At 38.9% G+C, this 17,269-nt stretch overlaps 2 protein-coding genes across 18 annotated transcripts in view; one reads left to right on the top strand and one right to left on the bottom strand.

The window, feature by feature from the left end:
• VEPH1 (ventricular zone expressed PH domain containing 1) overlaps positions 1–17,269 on the bottom strand; it is a 254,356-nt gene that overhangs the window by 190,366 nt on the left and 46,721 nt on the right. The window contains exon 5 of one of the 17 annotated variants that reach the window (XM_032343673.1): positions 14,683–15,123. The exons of the other annotated variants lie outside the window; for them this stretch is intronic. Coding sequence (XP_032199564.1) covers positions 15,098–15,123 — 26 coding nt within the window. The 3' untranslated portion in view covers positions 14,683–15,097. Of the gene's footprint in view, positions 1–14,682; positions 15,124–17,269 lie in introns of those variants that run through there. 17 annotated transcript variants of the gene reach the window in all.
• PTX3 (pentraxin 3) lies at positions 2,252–8,757 on the top strand. Its single transcript, XM_032343687.1, has 3 exons — positions 2,252–2,840; positions 3,291–3,692; positions 7,537–8,757. The coding sequence occupies exons 1-3, from the start codon at positions 2,438–2,440 to the stop codon at positions 8,148–8,150; spliced, it is 1,419 nt and encodes a 472-aa protein (XP_032199578.1). The 5' UTR covers positions 2,252–2,437; the 3' UTR covers positions 8,151–8,757.

Below are 17,269 nucleotides of genomic sequence, written 5' to 3'. Positions count from 1 at the left end.
GTTATGGTATATTAAAATCTCCCTCATCATTATGGATTTGTCAGTTTCTCCTTATAATTTTGTCACTCTTTAGCGTATATTTTTGAAACTATGTTACTAAATAATTCTAGTTAAGTGTTTATCATACTTTATCCTCTTCTCCCTTACAGTTATTTCCAATTGATATAACTATAACTATCCTAGCTTTTTTGGATTGCATTTGCTTGGTATGTTCTTTTCCTGCTTTTTTCAAGTTTTTTACTTTGGGCATCTCTAGATTCTTCTGTTTTATGGGTGGCTTTTGTAAGTGACTTATAGCTGGGGACTTTTAAAATATTCCTACTTGACATCTTATGTCTCTTAACTGGAAAGTTTGTTTTATTAATAGTTATGATGACTATTGGTATATTTGGATTTATTTTTACATTTTTTAAGAGATTTTATTTATTTACTTGACAGAGAGAGATCACAAGTAGGCAGAGAGGCAGGCAGAGAGAGAGGGGGAAGCAGCCTCCCTGCTGAGCAGAGAACCTGATGTGGGACTCCATCCCAGGGCCTGAGCTGAAGGCAGAGGCTTAACCCACTGAGCCACCCAGATACCTCATCTTGTGTTTTTTATTCATCTTGCTTTGTCTATGTTTTTTCCCCCTTCTTTACCGCTTTTTTGGAAAAAGGTTTGTTTAATTCAATTATTCTAATAGAATAAGTCTAATTCTAATAATTCTAATTATTGTCTAATTATCTATTATCTAATTCTAATCTAAAAACTCTAATTCTAATAATTCTAATAGAATAATTCTAAATATTCTAATCTAAAATTAATTCTAATTCTAAGAATGTTCAAAACGAACATTCCATTTCCTTTTGGTTTTCATGGCTGTCTTCAAAAAGATAAACATTCCAGACCGAACAAAGCAAAATTAATTTCTCTATCATCTTCCTGAGCAATGAAAGGACTTGAGCTTACTGAAATTAAAGAGTACATTTTGGATGATTTTCTCAGATCCTTCTTCCAGTTCTTTAATATTCTCTTCAGCTTTGCCTATTTGCCATTTAATCCATTCCTTGAGGTTTTAAATTTTTTAATTAATTTTTTATTTGTAGAAGTCACATATGGTTCTTAAAAAAAATCTGCCTCATCTTTTTCTTTTGGCAATGTCTTTTTTCTTTATTCGTGTTTCCAACTCCTTGTGTTGAAATTTTACAATTTTAAACAAACTCATTTTCTAATTCCTATCTGATATTTTAAGTACATGAAGTTCTTGGGAGAGGGGTACCTAATCCGTTTTCTGTATCTGCTGATTCTCATTTGTGGTGGGTTGTTTGCTCATATGTTTAAATATTTTTATTGTGAATTTGTTTTTACTGTGGTAGATAGTATACATTTGAATCTTGAACATGTGTGAGGGCAGACCCATGTCACAAACTACTAGGGACCCTGCAGAGTTCAAAGACATGCTTACCTCCCACTTATTTGTGTTAGGACAGAGGGTGGGGCTATATCCACTGAAATCCAATATGTAACTCTCTGAGCGTCTGGCTTTAGGTGAGGTTCTCAATTCCAACTCCCACTCTGGCCTAAGCTTTGCTCCCACATGGTCATTAACACTTAGTTGTTATAGAACTGATAACCCTAATTTCCTTCTATGTCCCTCCAAGGAGTCCTGGCATCAGCTCTCAGGCTTACAAGTTTGGTTTTGGTCCCCCCCTCTATCATTGGGCCCTGGATACTTCCCTTAATTTATTGGCAGTTAATTTGAACATTTAAGGTTATCATTATAATGTATGCATTTCTAGGTGTTTTTTGCAGGAGAGTTTTGAGCTTATTATTTTGAAGGATGCAGAAATCCCTAAATTTATTTTAAAAAACGTGATCTTTGACTCTAAACCTAGTGAAATAATACATTTTCTACATAACACCAGTTTACAAAAAGAGACATTCCTAAAATCAGCTTCTTCCTCTCCCCCAGCTCTTTCTTACTTTAGATTTACCAGTTTTGCTTTGTTGTCTCTCATTTTATATATGTGTTTATAAAAGTAGAGTTGCAACTCCAGAAGGATTAAAGATGGAATAACTAAGAATGGACTTGGCTTCTAGAGCAATCAGAAATCTTACTCTAAGTTGGTTTATCTTGGAATCAGGGGAGTAACTTTCACAACTTAGACCTATAAACTGTGTACAAAAGAAAAGTGGGGAAAGTTTTCTATACATAAAGGGCTGTAAAACTGTAAAGACACCACACAAAATGCTGAAATGATGATCTTGCTTTCATGCCTCTGTGCCTGCTGACTTATTTCTCCCCCTACCTCCCCTCCCTTCCCTTTCATCCCTCAATGCTACCAATTCAAGTTACAACAGCTAATCCTCTGGGGGTACAGTCTTAGCCCAGTTTCCCCACCTCTTTCCCCTCTGACCCTCCTCCAATTAATCTGACGGCGGTGTAAACCTTTGCGGTCTATGATTGTGCAACGTCCACGTTTTCCTCGCCCTCCCACCAGGCCCCCTCCCCTCCAAATTCAGGGGAACTCCCGTTACCGCGGTGCCACCGGCATTACTCATTCATCTCCATTCAGGCTTCCCCCAGCATTTATTAAGGGCTCTGGGCTCCTGCCTTTCACTCTCACTCTCCTCTGCTCCAGCAACACCGCTCACTTGAGAGCTTCTCGCCTCGTCCCCTCGGGCCAGCTGTGGGAAGTGGCCGAAGAACGAACTTTGTGTCTCTTTCCAGCAATGCATCTCCCTGTGATTCTGTTCTGCGCTCTCTGGTTTGCGGCGTTGGCGGAGACCTCGGATGATTATGAACTCATGTATGTGAATTTGGACAACGAAATAGACAATGGACTCCATCCCACTGAGGACCGTAAGTTCTCTTTAACTGTTTCTCTGCTAACCCTAACTACATACCCACCTCTTTGGCTCTAAATAGTATACATATACTTTGTAGCCAAGGAAATGTGCTAAAAATTATAGCTTGTTTTGCAAAAGAAAGAAGCACTTTAGGAAAGGGGGAGGTTTCAAAAAGTTACTTCTGTCACAGATACATAACGGCTTGAACCGCATGAAATCGCCGATATTTGCCTGTTTTGAGCCGCATGAACGGCAATTTCAGAGTTCCACTTAATATATACCTGCGTGAATGGTCCCTGTCGCTGTCGAGATACTCACACGCTGTTTTTCCGAGGTGTCCTTAAAGGGGAGGGGGTGATGGGGCTGGGCAGGAACTTGGGACCACCGAGGGAGGTCACCTTTGTACAAAGCGCACCCGAGAAAGGCCTGGGCGGCTCGGTAACGTGTATGTCCCTCGCTCTAGCCACGCCGTGTGACTGCCGTCGGGAGCACACCGAGTGGGACAAGCTCTTCATCATGCTGGAGGACTCGCAGATGAGAGAGGGCATGCTGCTGCAGGCCACCGACGACGTCCTCCGCGGCGAGCTGCAGAGGCTGCGGGCGGAGCTGGGCCGCCTGGCCGGCAGCCTGGGGAGACCGTGCGCGCCGCCGGCCCCCGCGGAGGCCCGGCTGGACCGCGCGCTGGACGAGCTGCTGCAGGCGAGCCGCGACGCGAGCCGCCGGCTGGCGCGCTTGGAGAGCGCGGGGACGCCGCGCCCGGAGGAGGCGGGGCGCGCCCTGGGCGCCGTGCTCGAGGAGCTGCGGCGGACGCGAGCCGACCTCCATGCTGTGCAGGGCTGGGCAGCCGGGCGCTGGCTGCCAGCAGGTAAGGACGCCGGGCGGAGCGGCTCCCGCTCCCCCCGCCCACGCCTCCCGCCCCTCCCCACAGCCCCCACACATCCTGCGTCTTTGTCCTCGGAACGCGCGTGGCGGGAAGCCTGGTGGCGGTCCTCTAGGGGCAGCTTCAATGGGGACACACACACCTCTGTTTCTCCATGCACGCTCACTGGCCTCAGAAACACCGTACAAGGCGCGAAAACTGGCTTTAAAAAAGTATTCTCCAGCCCCCGGGAACCGAGAAGAGAGCTACGGACATAGACATCACAGTCTTGAAATAGACGTCAGGGGCCCCTGACACCCGATCCGACCGGGCAGTCCAGGAGCTCTATTGGCCGGTTTTAACCGTGACCTCTCTAGCTGTCCGGCTTCCCTCCGTTTGGGATTTCCACTTCTTCTAATTTTAGCCTGTCTCTCTCTTTAGCGGAGCTCTGGTTCCCCGCGCTATTTCAGGGCCCAGCCTAATTCTTTTATCAACACGTTCCGATTCCTGGGCCGGCCCCTCCTCCCCGCTGGTTCTGGCAAGAAACTTGAGACTGAACCCCGTCTCCTGAAGGATTAGTGGAATTCCTGAGGGGTCCCCCAGGCCCCGGGGTCTGTGGAATTAGCGCGCTAGAAGGGAGGTCTGAGTGTGTGAGGTTTGGACTGGGCGGGATCCACAGTGAAATGGTCTGCTGTGGGAGCAAATGGGTAACCCTCCTCCCCAGGGCTTTAGGGGGTCAGGACCAAACAGGAGAGAGGCGGTTCAAACCGGATACAACTTGTTGAACTCCCCTGTAATATGAATGAATCTCCAAACACACATGGGCCTGAAATAACACTTTTGAAATAATACATTTGAATAATACATTTGAAAGATTGTTAAACTAAATGAGACGATTTGGAGCCAAATAGCCCTCATTTAGGAGTCAAAATTTCTAAGAGATAGTAGTGCAAAAAAATCTTTGGTGGGTTATATTAGAAAATCAATGACTTGGCTAGAAAATATAACTTACACTGTTCCTGAGACTCTTATGAACAGAAAACAATTACAGTGTCATCCCTCTTTATATTTACAATAAACCAACTCATCTGTTGGGGTAGGAAGAAGAATTGTAAGCATGTGTGACAGCATGTTTCATTTAAATTTGCAGAAACCATAGCAGAGTAACAGTCTTCCCTAAATATTTGCGGACTGTTTATCAGTACTGAGCATAGTTTCTTGAATATTCAGTACCGGTTCAGAGACCAAAAAAGCATAAAATCAAATATACAATAGATCTTCAATGTAAGTGACAGAGACAAATTATAATTCTGTGGCTATTTTTTAATGGATGAAATTGTCTTGTCTTTGGCAAACTATGAGAAATGATTGTACATACAGTGTATCCCCCAAACTGAAGAATTAATGCTAATTTTCACTCTCACCTCTGTATACTAGTTAGAGCAGAGAGAGATGTATTTCTGAGTTCTGACATGTTAATTTCTTATTATATCCAATAGTATTTTTACCCACATGGTTTGATTTCTCCTTTTTGGTTGCCTGCCAGCTTGGTTCCTAAGGGATTCCTAATTATTCTGTTGTCGGCCTCCTAAGAACCTGGTTTTAATTTTGTTTGGTCTTTGATAATGTAATCAGAAAAACCTATTAGTTAAAAGCCATTTCATGCGAGAGTTTCTGACATTTTGAAGAGATATCAAGAGGCTCAATCACTGGTCCCCACCAAAAAAGCCACAAAAAAACTGTGAGCACGAAATTCCACTCCATGAGCTCACATAGTGGAGCCTGCAGGGAAAGCGGGGTCTCTCAGAGGCAATCAAGGAATGCTTTGGAATGCAATCTTGACTGCCTGGGTTTATTTAAACAGGAAATCAGTTAATTGAACTGCAGTAGGCCCCCTCCTGAACACTACTTTACTGGGACATTACAGAGTATATCTCAAATGGTCATGCATATGGTGATCTTTTGTTCCACAGTCTTTGTTTAATTTAATTTACACAGCTAGGGGAAAAACAATATCTACCAATTTCATTTGAAACAAGAAAGCCTCATTAAGAATGAATCTTAAAAGTCTTCAAAAATTCGAATTATTCAGTGAAAAAGAAAATACCAAAATGTGACAGGACCAATTTATGCTTTAGTATTGTAGTTACTTTTATACGATTTTCTGAATCTCAGTATTTCTTTGACTGTTTGTAGGTACACATCTGTTTAATTTTTTAGGACAGAACCTTGCCCTCAATCACTTGCAGCATTTAACTTTAGTTTAACACTGTTTGTTTAACACTGTTTGCATGGATGTTTGGTGCCTTCCAGTTCTGTATGTTTACCAGTTAGTCTTTGAGGCTCTGGAACTTGCTTATCAGAACTACTTCATGATAAATCTTTAGTTTGTTATGAAGTGAATGCCTAGCCTTCATTTAGATTTTTTTTTTTTTAAATTCTTTTTCTGGTCTCTTATTCACATGAAGTTATCACAGAGCAGAGCTCATCTACGAAAGGTTTTAGCACATTTCCCAGAGACACCTAGGTCTTCACTTTGGCATCTCTAGCTCCCTGACTAAGCATGTGAACTGGACTTTACTATTCTCCCATCGCGGTGTCTGAGCATCTCCTTCTAAGTGCTCTTCAACAGAAATATGTTCTCCACCATGCCCCTTGGAAGAGTTCCATCTTCCTTAAAGGTTTTTTCTGTTGCTGCCTAAATAGTATTTATAAGCATGTGGACAAAATAAGAGTTTTTAAGAATAGTAAAACAAACTAAATTCCATCTCTCCTAGCCAAATCAAGGGGTTCTTTTCCCATTAAGAAGCAATGCAGTGTGTTAGTTTAAGGGTGTGGCTTCTGCAACCACAGTGCCCAAGTGCAAACCCCCAGTTTTACCACTTACCAGCTAGTAAGCAGAACCAAGTTATTTAGTGCTCTATGCCTTAGTTCTCTCATCTGTAGAAAGGGAATATTAAGACTCTCTCTTAGGATTGATAAGTAGGATTAAAACATTCAGAGTGATGAGAACAGTACATGGCGAGTGCCCAGTAAGAGTGAGTCATAATTGTTATACGCTGTTGTCTTTCAAAGGTAGATTTCTACAAACTTTGCAAGTTACAAGTATCTGGAATATACGGAGTATTAAAATTTCTGCAATTGACAGTCCTAGAGTTTCATTTAAAAATGTATGTTGCCAGTGAGTAAATGGGTGAGCTAGGTCCATTGAATTTCATAGGTTTGATTGTTTTATTTCGGAAGTTTGGTAAAGTCAAGAAGAGGGAAACAAGTCTGGCTCTAAGTTCTTGGAAATTACAGCATCATTGTTTGAAGTTAACGCATAATGACCCAATATTTTCATTAAAAAAAAAAAAGTTAGGGGCGCCTGGGTGGCTCAGTGGGTTAAAGCCTCTGCCTTCAGCTTGGGTCATGATCCTGGAGTCGAGCCCCATATCGGGCTCTCTGCTCAGCAGGGAGCCTGCTTCCTCCTCTCCTTCTCTCTCTGCCTACTTGTGATCTCTATCTGTCAAATAAATAAAATCTTATTATTTTTTTTTAAAGTAACAGCAGAAAATAAGCTAGGGGAAGTGGTTTCCATTATTTTCTGAATTTGGACAATCTGGCTACCCTGCATGCCTTCTCCACTTAGATGCTTCATTGAGTAAGACTAACAATTGACTTTCCTTATTCCAGTTTTCTTTGCTCTACCAAGATCACGCTTGAAGCTCCTCAAGCCATAATGGGATACAGCATATCATTTTCAGTTGTGGTCGTTAAAGTGCCTGTGCTAAAATACCTAAATGCCGGAATCATTTCTGAATGAATTTATATTTTCTCTTATATTCTTCTTACTTTCCTGCTCCTCTAGGTTGTGAAACAGCAATTTTATTCCCAATGCGTTCCAAGAAGATTTTTGGAAGCGTGCATCCAGTGACACCGATGAAGCTTGAGTCCTTTAGTGCCTGCATTTGGGTCAAAGCCACAGATGTATTAAACAAAACCATCCTGTTTTCCTATGGCACAAAGAGAAACCCATATGAGATCCAGCTGTACCTCAGCTATCAGTCCATAGTGTTTGTGGTGGGTGGAGAGGAGAACACACTGATTGCTAATACTGTGATTTCCCTGGGAAAGTGGACCCATCTGTGCAGCACCTGGAATTCTGAGAAAGGGCGCACATCCTTGTGGGTAAACGGTGAGCTGATGGCTACCACAGTCAAGATGGCCACAGGTCACATTGTGCCTGAGGGAGGAATCCTGCAAATTGGCCAAGAAAAGAACGGCTGCTGTGTGGGTGGTGGCTTTGATGAAACACTGGCCTTTTCTGGAAGACTCACAGGCTTCAATATCTGGAACCGTGTTCTCAGCAATGAAGAGATAAGAGAGACCAGTGGAGCAGAGTCTTGTCACATCCGGGGAAATGTTGTTGGGTGGGGAGTCACAGAGATTCAGCCACATGGAGGTGCTCAGTATGTCTTGTAAGTGTTGTGAAACTCTACTTGAAGCCAAAGAAAGAAACTCACATTTTAAACATATGCCAGTTGGGATGGTCTAAAAACCTCAGTGCATATTAAGAACACTTTAGACTAATGAAGGGGAGAGTTGAGATCAATCTTTATTTATCTTGGCAAAATACTGAATAAACAGTTGAAGAGAAGACATTGGAGAATGCTTTTGGGGATACTGTTACTAGATTTTATGCCATGGTGCTTTGAGATTAATGCTGTGTCTTTGTCAGATAAACTCTCAAATAATTAAAAGGACTGTATTGTTGAAAAGAAGGACAATTGTTTTACTTTTCTTTGGTTAATTTTGTTTTGGCCAGAGATAACTTTTATATCGGGAGAAAAATAAAATAACATTTGCTGTCCATTGTTCATTGTTCTTGGTATGTACCTTATTATTAAAAAAAATGATAAAAACATATTTATACTACAATGTGACTTAACAAATGCAAATGTAGTTTATGTGTTATAATCAAATGTCTCTTTTTTGAGAAGATAGTTATATAAGTTATATTGTAAAATGGTTTTGTATTAATTTTATTAAGACTATTTTTGTAAAACTCTACTGTAAATAAAATATTTTATAAAACCACTCTGTGTCATCTAATTATAAATTTAAAAGATGCTTTGGAGCAAAACTACACTCTTGAAGTAGGAACTAGTTTTCAGATACTAATCTATTGTGTAAATAGTAATAATATTGTTAGAAACAAACTGTAGAGTTGATTTAAGCTTTGGCATCCTATAAATCATGAGCAAGAAATCTGATCTTGGCTAAGTCAATTCATCTCTCTGGGTTTTAGTTTTATCAACTGAGAAATCAATGAATTGAGATATTGATCTGTAGGTCCCAATTTGATGTTTCTATGACCGTATGCAACATTCTGTCATATGTAATACAGAAACAAAATATCAGAGTTCCCCAAATATACATGACCAGGATTGTTCCTGGGAAGATCTAAGAATTTGGAAAAACCACTCCTGCCCTCAAAAAATACCCATTCTCTTACTCGTGCCTGAAGGAGAGACCAGTCAAGATCCTTCAGCCTAGAGATGGGGAAGTACCTCTCAACCACACTACAGTTCTCTCCTGTCAAGGCTAGGCAGGGGTAATAGAAGACCGCTGCTTCTGAATGTCAGCAGCAAATGTGGTAGAGCCACACTGATGATGAGTCTGCCTAACAATAGGGCCAGATCATCTCTGGTTTGTGAGGTTTGGAGAACAAGGCCAGGAGCAGTTATCAAACCACATTTTATAACTAGCTAGTTGAGTATCCTTAGACAAGTTACTTAACTCTCCTGGGTCTTCTCAGTAAAAGAAGCAACTTGGTCTTTCAGTGCCTTTAGCAATAAAATGTCATGAATCTAGAAATCTTTGAGGATGCTGATGACATCAGTAGAGGATCCCATTTATGAGGTCCACAAAATCAGGATGATTGATCTCTAAAAAGAGTGTTCACAGTTATGAGGTCATAGGCCAGTCACTGGCCCATGGAGATTACATGATTCAAGGTTGTCCTTGAAGGGCCATAGGTAAGTCCTTGTTTAGCCTTTATCTCTATGACCTGAATGCTTAAGTGGAGGGTGAAACACTGGACCCAATGTAAGCTGAGAGTTCGGCATGATTTCAATTTCCCCATCTCAGCACAAATTAGATTGGTTCAAAAGATCTAATATGATGCAGGCCAAAATACATGCAAACTCATAGGCTGACAGAGCTAAACATAAGGGCCTTTTAAATTTTTCTATGGGAATTACACATTTAAGGTAAAGAAGAAGCAAGTTGAAGAAAAGTAATTCTTGAGTTACTAAAGTAGAAATTTCATCTGCTACAGCTGTAAATCCAGATAAGTGTTTCAAGGGACTTCTGATTGTTTCCTCATACCTATTTTCTCTCTTTTCCAAAGGAAGAAAATTCTGGTTTCAGTGGTTGTTATGCCCACTCAGAGCGAAGTCTAGATTTTCTAGCATCAGTTGCAGCTGTGTGTGGCCAGATGACTAATTGCTGGCTGATGTTGAAATACTGAACATGATTCCCTTTCCCTTCCACTTGACTGGAATATGGTTGTGATGGCAGGAGTTTCAGCAACCACCTGAGATCACGAAATTCGGTGCAGCAATACAGAAGAAGCTTGGCTCTCCCGTGTTGTGAAGATGTTGCCAGTCCTGGGCTGCCTGTTCCTGCACTTCTCTAATATGAAGAAAACCATACTTTTGTTGTTTTAAATCCACTACTGTTTGACCACCTAATCTGATCCAAGAGGACAAATTTTAAAAAAAAATCAAAAAGACCACACACACTTTATTTCCTCAAAACATTCATAGACTATACTCAGAAAGTCTATTTCCCAAATTCTCAGGAAGTTGGCTCTCTGGCTTTTTTTTTTCCCCTGTAATACGATTTATTGAGTTTCAAATACAGAGTGTCAGCAAAAGGAAGAAGTAAGAAATGTGTAAAACTGAAGATAAATTTTCTAAAAAAAAAAAAAAAAAAAAAAAAAAGTCAGTATTCTGGTTTAGTTTGTCACATTGGCTAAGAGTTTCATTCACCAGAATGGTTATTAGGGGCATCATTATATCCTGGCATTATAAAGTAATTGTGTAAGATGACTCAAGTTATTAGGAGGAAAAAATGCATTATATATATAAAATACAAAATATTAGGTATGTGTGTGCTAAAGTGACCAGCTGTTCTGACTTGCCTGCTATTGTCCCAGCTTTAGCACCGAGAGTCCTGTGTCCCAGAAAACCCTTCAGTTCTTGGCAAATTGTGACAGTTTGTCACATTGTCACTCTAGTATGTACATCTGTATGTCAACAAAGCAATATTTTGGCAGAGGTATATATGAATATATGAACAAAATAGAGTTAATATATTTTCCTTGTCTATTATAATGTAAATTGGCTTTTAGTGAAATGTTAATTCCTTTAAAATATATTCAGAAGATTTTACTCCTAAGTATATATTATAGAATTTAAGGTTTGGAATTTACAATTATTTAGTTAACTTCACTTGAACAATTATATTTTCAAACAGAAGAAATCATCATTGATTTTTACTTTTTTTATTAAATTTTATATTAGGAAGCTCTTCTTTGAGAAACTTACTAAGGCCAAATGTTTCCAGAACTCTCTTCTAGCCACTTAATAGATAGCACTCAAAAAGTTAAAAATCTTGGTCAAAGTAATTATAAACATTCACATCTATATTCATAGATTCAATGAACTGGAAAACTGAAATTACTGATGCTTGCATTCAGTTATAAATCCAGACTGTGGAAGAAAGTGTGCTGGTCTTGGGCTCAGAAATTCACCATTTGATTCCTAGAACACCAATACCTCCCAAACAGAAGAAGCTGGGCCTGCCAACTAGTCTTTATGGGTCTCACATTAGCCAAGAAATTAGGGATAACAGGACTTGCCTTCCCTTGCTGAAGGATTTTATGAAAATGACAAAAACTGATAATACATCTAAGTGTACTTTCTGAACCATAAAATAATATTTGAAATAAAATTTGTCTTTAAAAAAGAAGTTTTTCCAAAGTGCGCCCAGTGCATTAAAGAAAAAAGGAGCAAGCATGCAAAAATAACAAATAAGCGAATATAAAGATTTCCTTATATTGTGGCTAAGTCATTCTCAGCAGGTCTGCCCGGGGATGCGCCTCTCCGTGCAGGCCTTCTTTTACTTCACAGCAACATCTGCTGGTGGAGTCAAGAAGGTGCAAACTCCGGAGTGCAACTATCCCAGACTTTGTTAACAATTCAGAAGAGGTCCTCTTCTGTTTCAAGATGTGTCTTTCTTGATCACATTTGGGTTGGCTTTTTAGAGCATCATTTTTAGTATTTCCCTACGTGTATTATTATTCAGTTTGAATCTTCTTAATAAGATTGCTTCATAGTCTGTTTCCTAGAAATTGAATTAATAAATTCTTTCTCAACAACTTGCAATACGCTGAACTTAAAACTTTGTTCCTTAAGAATAATCATATCATGAATCTTTAATGGCTATATATGTCCCCAGGGAGTATAAAACTCCACAGATGAATTTGGTTCTGCCTTTAATATTGTAATATGGACCTGGTACATGGCAGATGCTCAATTTGGTTTGACAACGACAATGGTGTTGATTATGATAATGATGATGATAAGAAACATCATAACCATTGATGAACTACGTGCCCAGCATTGTGCAAAGTATAACTGCTTTATCCACTTATGCCTCACCTCACCCTATGTGGTACGTATTATTACTACCATAATAAATGAGAGGTTAATTTTCTATCTCTATTTTCTGAGACAGCTCACCCGTCAGTGGTTTGAATTTTGTCTCACATAGAGAAAGAAATGAGGTGAATTTATCATAATTAACTAGACAGTCTCTTCTAGACTTTTGCCAGTAAGTCAGAAAGGAATTTGGACTCTTGCTGAGACAATATTACATTTTGTTTCCAAAGACTTTCTACCTAAGTTTCCAATCATTTGAGGTCATCTTGTGATCTGTGCCAGAGCACCTTATAAAAGGCATACTGACAGAGAGGCATGTTTCCTTATTATGACCTCGGATTCGGAAACGTAGGGGAAGAGACTTTTAGTTTTGATAGGGGTGATGTGCATTGCATCACAGAGTTCCAAATCAAAATTTGGAAAGTGTTTCCCGGTAAGTCCTCAAATAATCCCTTACAGTTAGAGATACCCTCACTTTCAGGCTCTCCAAAAAAACCTGCCAGCTTTTGGGGTAAAAGACACACTAAATTATGTTGCATGAAGCACTGGTCCCGCTTTTATATGCCGACACTGGGCAGGTTTTACAATGCATCTACATGGCAAAGAACAAGTCTGGAGAATTATTCAGGAATACTGAAAAATGACTCCCACTCTGAAAAGGTGGTGATGCCACAAAATATTAAATTACTTCTGATATTATTTAAGTGGAAAACAAATATATTACCTAAGTGATATCCTTGTCTTATTTTTTAATTCAAGGGGAAGAATTTAATTTTTTCCATTAAGTATGATTCTAGTTGTAGGTTTTTGTAGATTATACTTTATTAGATTAAGCATGTTCCTCTTCTATTGCTAGTTTGTGGAGAAGTTTCTTTTTTTGTCATGAACAGGCTTTGAATTTTACAAAACAATACCTATATACCTATGCATATAGGTATACAGGTGTGTGTGTGTATATATATATAATTCTCTTATATATACTATTATAGACATAATACACATAATACATACATATACATACATAATATCCCCTTAATCAGTTTCTGGAAGTTCTTCAAAATTCCTAGTTTTCAAAAAGCTCTTTTCTTTTTAAAAATTTTATTTATTTGAGAGAGAGACAGAACATGTGCACATAAGCAGGGAGAGGGACAGAGAGAGAGGAAGAAGCAGAATTCCCTACTGAGTAGGAAGCCCCAGGTGGGCTTGATCCCAGGTCCCCAGGATCATGACCTGAGCCAAAGGCAGATGCTTAACTGACTGCACCACCCAGGCACCCCATCAAAAAACTTCTTTTCCATGCATGGGTACTGAATTTATGGGCTGCTCTTATTGATCGGATGACTTTTTGACCTGTTAGTCTGTTACTGGGGGGAATTACATTTTGAATATTAAGACATGCTGGCATTCTTAGGATAAACTCAACTGAATCATTATGAATTTTATAAAATGAGGATAACAATAGTTCTTCCCTCATAAGATATTGGGAGAATTACCTGACTTAAAAGACCAGAAAATGCCCCTGGGGATAAAAATACATTATATGTTTATAAAAAATTAAAAATTAAAAATTAAAAAAAAAGACCATAAAATGGTACACAGAAAGCACTCAGAAATGTAAACTATTATTTTCCTTAAGCATGGCTGGAGTCATTTTGATTTGTGATTTATGCAACTATGTTCATAATTAAGATGGGCCTGATTTTCCTTTCTTATATAGTCTTATTCTAGTTTTTTTTTTAATATTTTATTTATTTATTTGATGGAGAGAGATCACAAGTAGGCAGAGAGACAGGTAGAGAGAGAGAGAGAGGGAAGCAGGCTCCCCACTGAGCAGAGAGCCCAATGTGGGACTCGATCCCAGGACCCTGAGATCATGACCTGAGCCGAAGGCAGCGGCTTAACCCACTGAGCCACCCAGGTACCCTGTCTTATTCTAGTTTTGATATCACATGTATACTAGCCTCACAGAATTAGTTGGAGAATGTTTTTTAATTATCTGAAAAAGTTTAACCAAGCCTGTAATTATTATTTACATGTTTGTTCTAATTGATCTATAAAATTGGGAATGATTTAAAAATGCTGATATAATTGTCTTATTTGTTATAGGCATATTCAGATTTTCTAACCCCTTAGTTCTTAAGTATGCACCAAGGCAGTATTGCTTGTGCCTTTGATCTTTTCTCCAAATGGAAGGACTTTTCACAGTTACTTTCTCACTGGGAGAATTGGAGAATATAAAACAGACAAATGGAGTCTAAGCAATTTAAATAAAATCAATTTCTATTTACATTTAATATAAAAGTCAATATTATTACTTATATATAATTACTAATAATGAAAAGTAGTAAAAATCGTCTTGGAATTATTGAAATATTTGCCTTCAAGGAGAGATACATAAGCTTATTTGACAGCCTCCCATGATTGACTTACAAGTATAAAGGAGGCATTTCATTTTGAATCAGAGATAGACCGGTATAAAACAAACGAAAAATAAAACCAGTGGAGTAATACCAACTAAGCATATGGAGCAGTCACCACTGGCATACCACAAGTCTTGCCTGGCTCCATCTGATCTACTTTTTCATTAGTGTTTTAAAATGAAGGGAGAGTGGTTCTATTCATAAAATTTCCAGATGCCAAGAACCTGGGAAGAACTGCAGATACCTTGAGTTGGAAGAATCATTATCCAGTAATGTCTTGTTATGCCAAAGCAGTGGGTTGACTCTCTAACAAAGAAAGTATAAAAGGAGAAAAGTAAATACATAAAGCTGTTTGTTGGTATCCAGCATTCATTTTAGCCATTGCTGGCAACAGCCCTGGATTTGGTCCAGTACCCCATTCATGTGGTACTGCCGTTGACCCCCATCTCCTGCTTTGACAGTGGTTCATTACCCAAGCCTGGTCACCTGAAATACTGTATTCCCTGACAATAATGATGGATTGGTTCAGAAATGAGCATGTGACACATGTCAGGTCAAACAGACACGAGACTGAATATGGAGTTTCTTTTGCTTAATTGGTATTCATGATGATGTGAGTTGGAAGCTGCAGAGGGTCATAGCATAGAGCATGAAAACCCAATCCAAAGAAAGCAGAGCTGAGTAATGACTCTTGGGACTGCCATTGAGCCCTGAACCAAGCCATGTGGAAAGTCTGATACACTTATGCACTTATCAGTCTTGTATTTTAATAAGAAGTTCTTCTTCCTTCCCCTCCTCTCTTTCATTCCTTTTCTTCTTACCCTCTCCCCCCCTTTTTTCTTTTCTTTCTCATCTTCATTATCACCATCATTGTCATCATCATCAAGTTATTTTTATCTGGGGTTTCTATTACTTAAAATACTATTAACTAGTAACATGGGACAATAATAGGACTTTTGTTGTGCAGTTCTTCTGGGGATTAAATGATATAATCCTATAATCCATATAAAGTGCTTAATGCAGTATTTGACATAACAAAAGCATGAGATAAATTTTTGCCATTGTAGTTATAATTGTTATTATAATCATTGTTATCATTGAGAAGATGACCATTTGGTGTGGATTTAAGTATTGCTTGTGTACTTCAGTTAAACCATGTTTAATGTCCCAACATAAGATTCTATAATTTTTAAATTCTAGTCTTATTTAAAAAAAAGGATCAAATCAAGAAACTGCAACAGTTCAGCATTTTCTATAGAAATAGAAAAATGGGAGACTGCAGATTAAAGTAATATAATTTAAGGAGGAAGACCTAGAGAGGAAAAAACTATAGGTAAAGAAAAAAAGAAATCCTAATGATGGCTTCTAAAGCTAATTGCAGGGAATATATGACATATGTGCAGAGCAGAAAATTTACTGAGAGAGAGTAAGATCCCTTCTACTTTGCCAGTCTAAGTTTGATGGCCTCATGTGAACCATTACAGAGTTTTACAGACACATTAGTCTTAAAAATCTAAGCCCTAAAATATGTAGTCACAACTTCTTTTAGTCAAATTATCATTTCTTTTATGGTAATTTTTATAGTGCCAGATCAAATAAACCAAATCATCTGTTTATTTCAAATGCTTGCAGTGAATTCAGAAAGTGCATTTTGTGTTTCAAAAGATTTCTTGGTCATTGAAAGTGCATTTCAAAAAAAGAAAAAAGAAACAAATACATGAGTAAGTTGTTGGCAGCTGCAAAGAAACAATTCATTTCTGTGTTGTTGTTGTTGTTGTTGTTTTCAATAAATCTGTTAGTTACAAGTCTAACTATCAAGGTTTTAAAATTGTGGTGTATATATGTGTTTGTAATATCATACAAAATCTGTTCCAAATACATAGCCAAGATGTTGAAAAAAGTGTAACTGCTTTTCTGGGCTTTTAGAAAATTTATTATCATGATTAAAAATTAAATTAGCAATTCAATCCTGTAGCCAAAGAAAATGGGAAATGAATGATACTGACTAGTAATATCAATGACAGATCTTTAGAGGGGAACACAGGTAGAGTGATGAATTTCCATTGTCATGGCTGGGGTTCAGGCATATCTGGGCATCCAGTAGACCATAGGGTGGGGGGCTGGTCAGATGTTCTGGAGAGGCCAGTGCTAAGAACTCTATGTGGGAATGTCTGATACAATGAAACAAACCTTAGTCCTTGGTGGGCCATAGTTATTTTGAGAACTGGGTGACTGATTTGTTGCTAGCCTGACTCTTAGCTGGATAGGTGAGCCCACAAAAGAGAGAGAACATTTTAGAACAGAAGGATACATTTTACTGCAAACTTGGGAACAAGTTGGTATTGAGAGCTAAGCAACCCCACTCTGGAGCGTATCAAAGTGTAACACCAAGGAAGGAGACAGGTGTCCCCCCCCCCAACTTCCCCCCATCCTGCCTCAGGCTGCCACATGA

The sequence above is a fragment of the Mustela erminea genome, chromosome 1, assembly GCF_009829155.1.
Source record: "Mustela erminea isolate mMusErm1 chromosome 1, mMusErm1.Pri, whole genome shotgun sequence".
Lineage (NCBI taxonomy): Eukaryota > Metazoa > Chordata > Mammalia > Carnivora > Mustelidae > Mustela > Mustela erminea.
The sequence above is the reverse complement of the archived record's forward strand: the minus strand, read 5'-3'. Positions and strand labels throughout refer to the sequence as shown.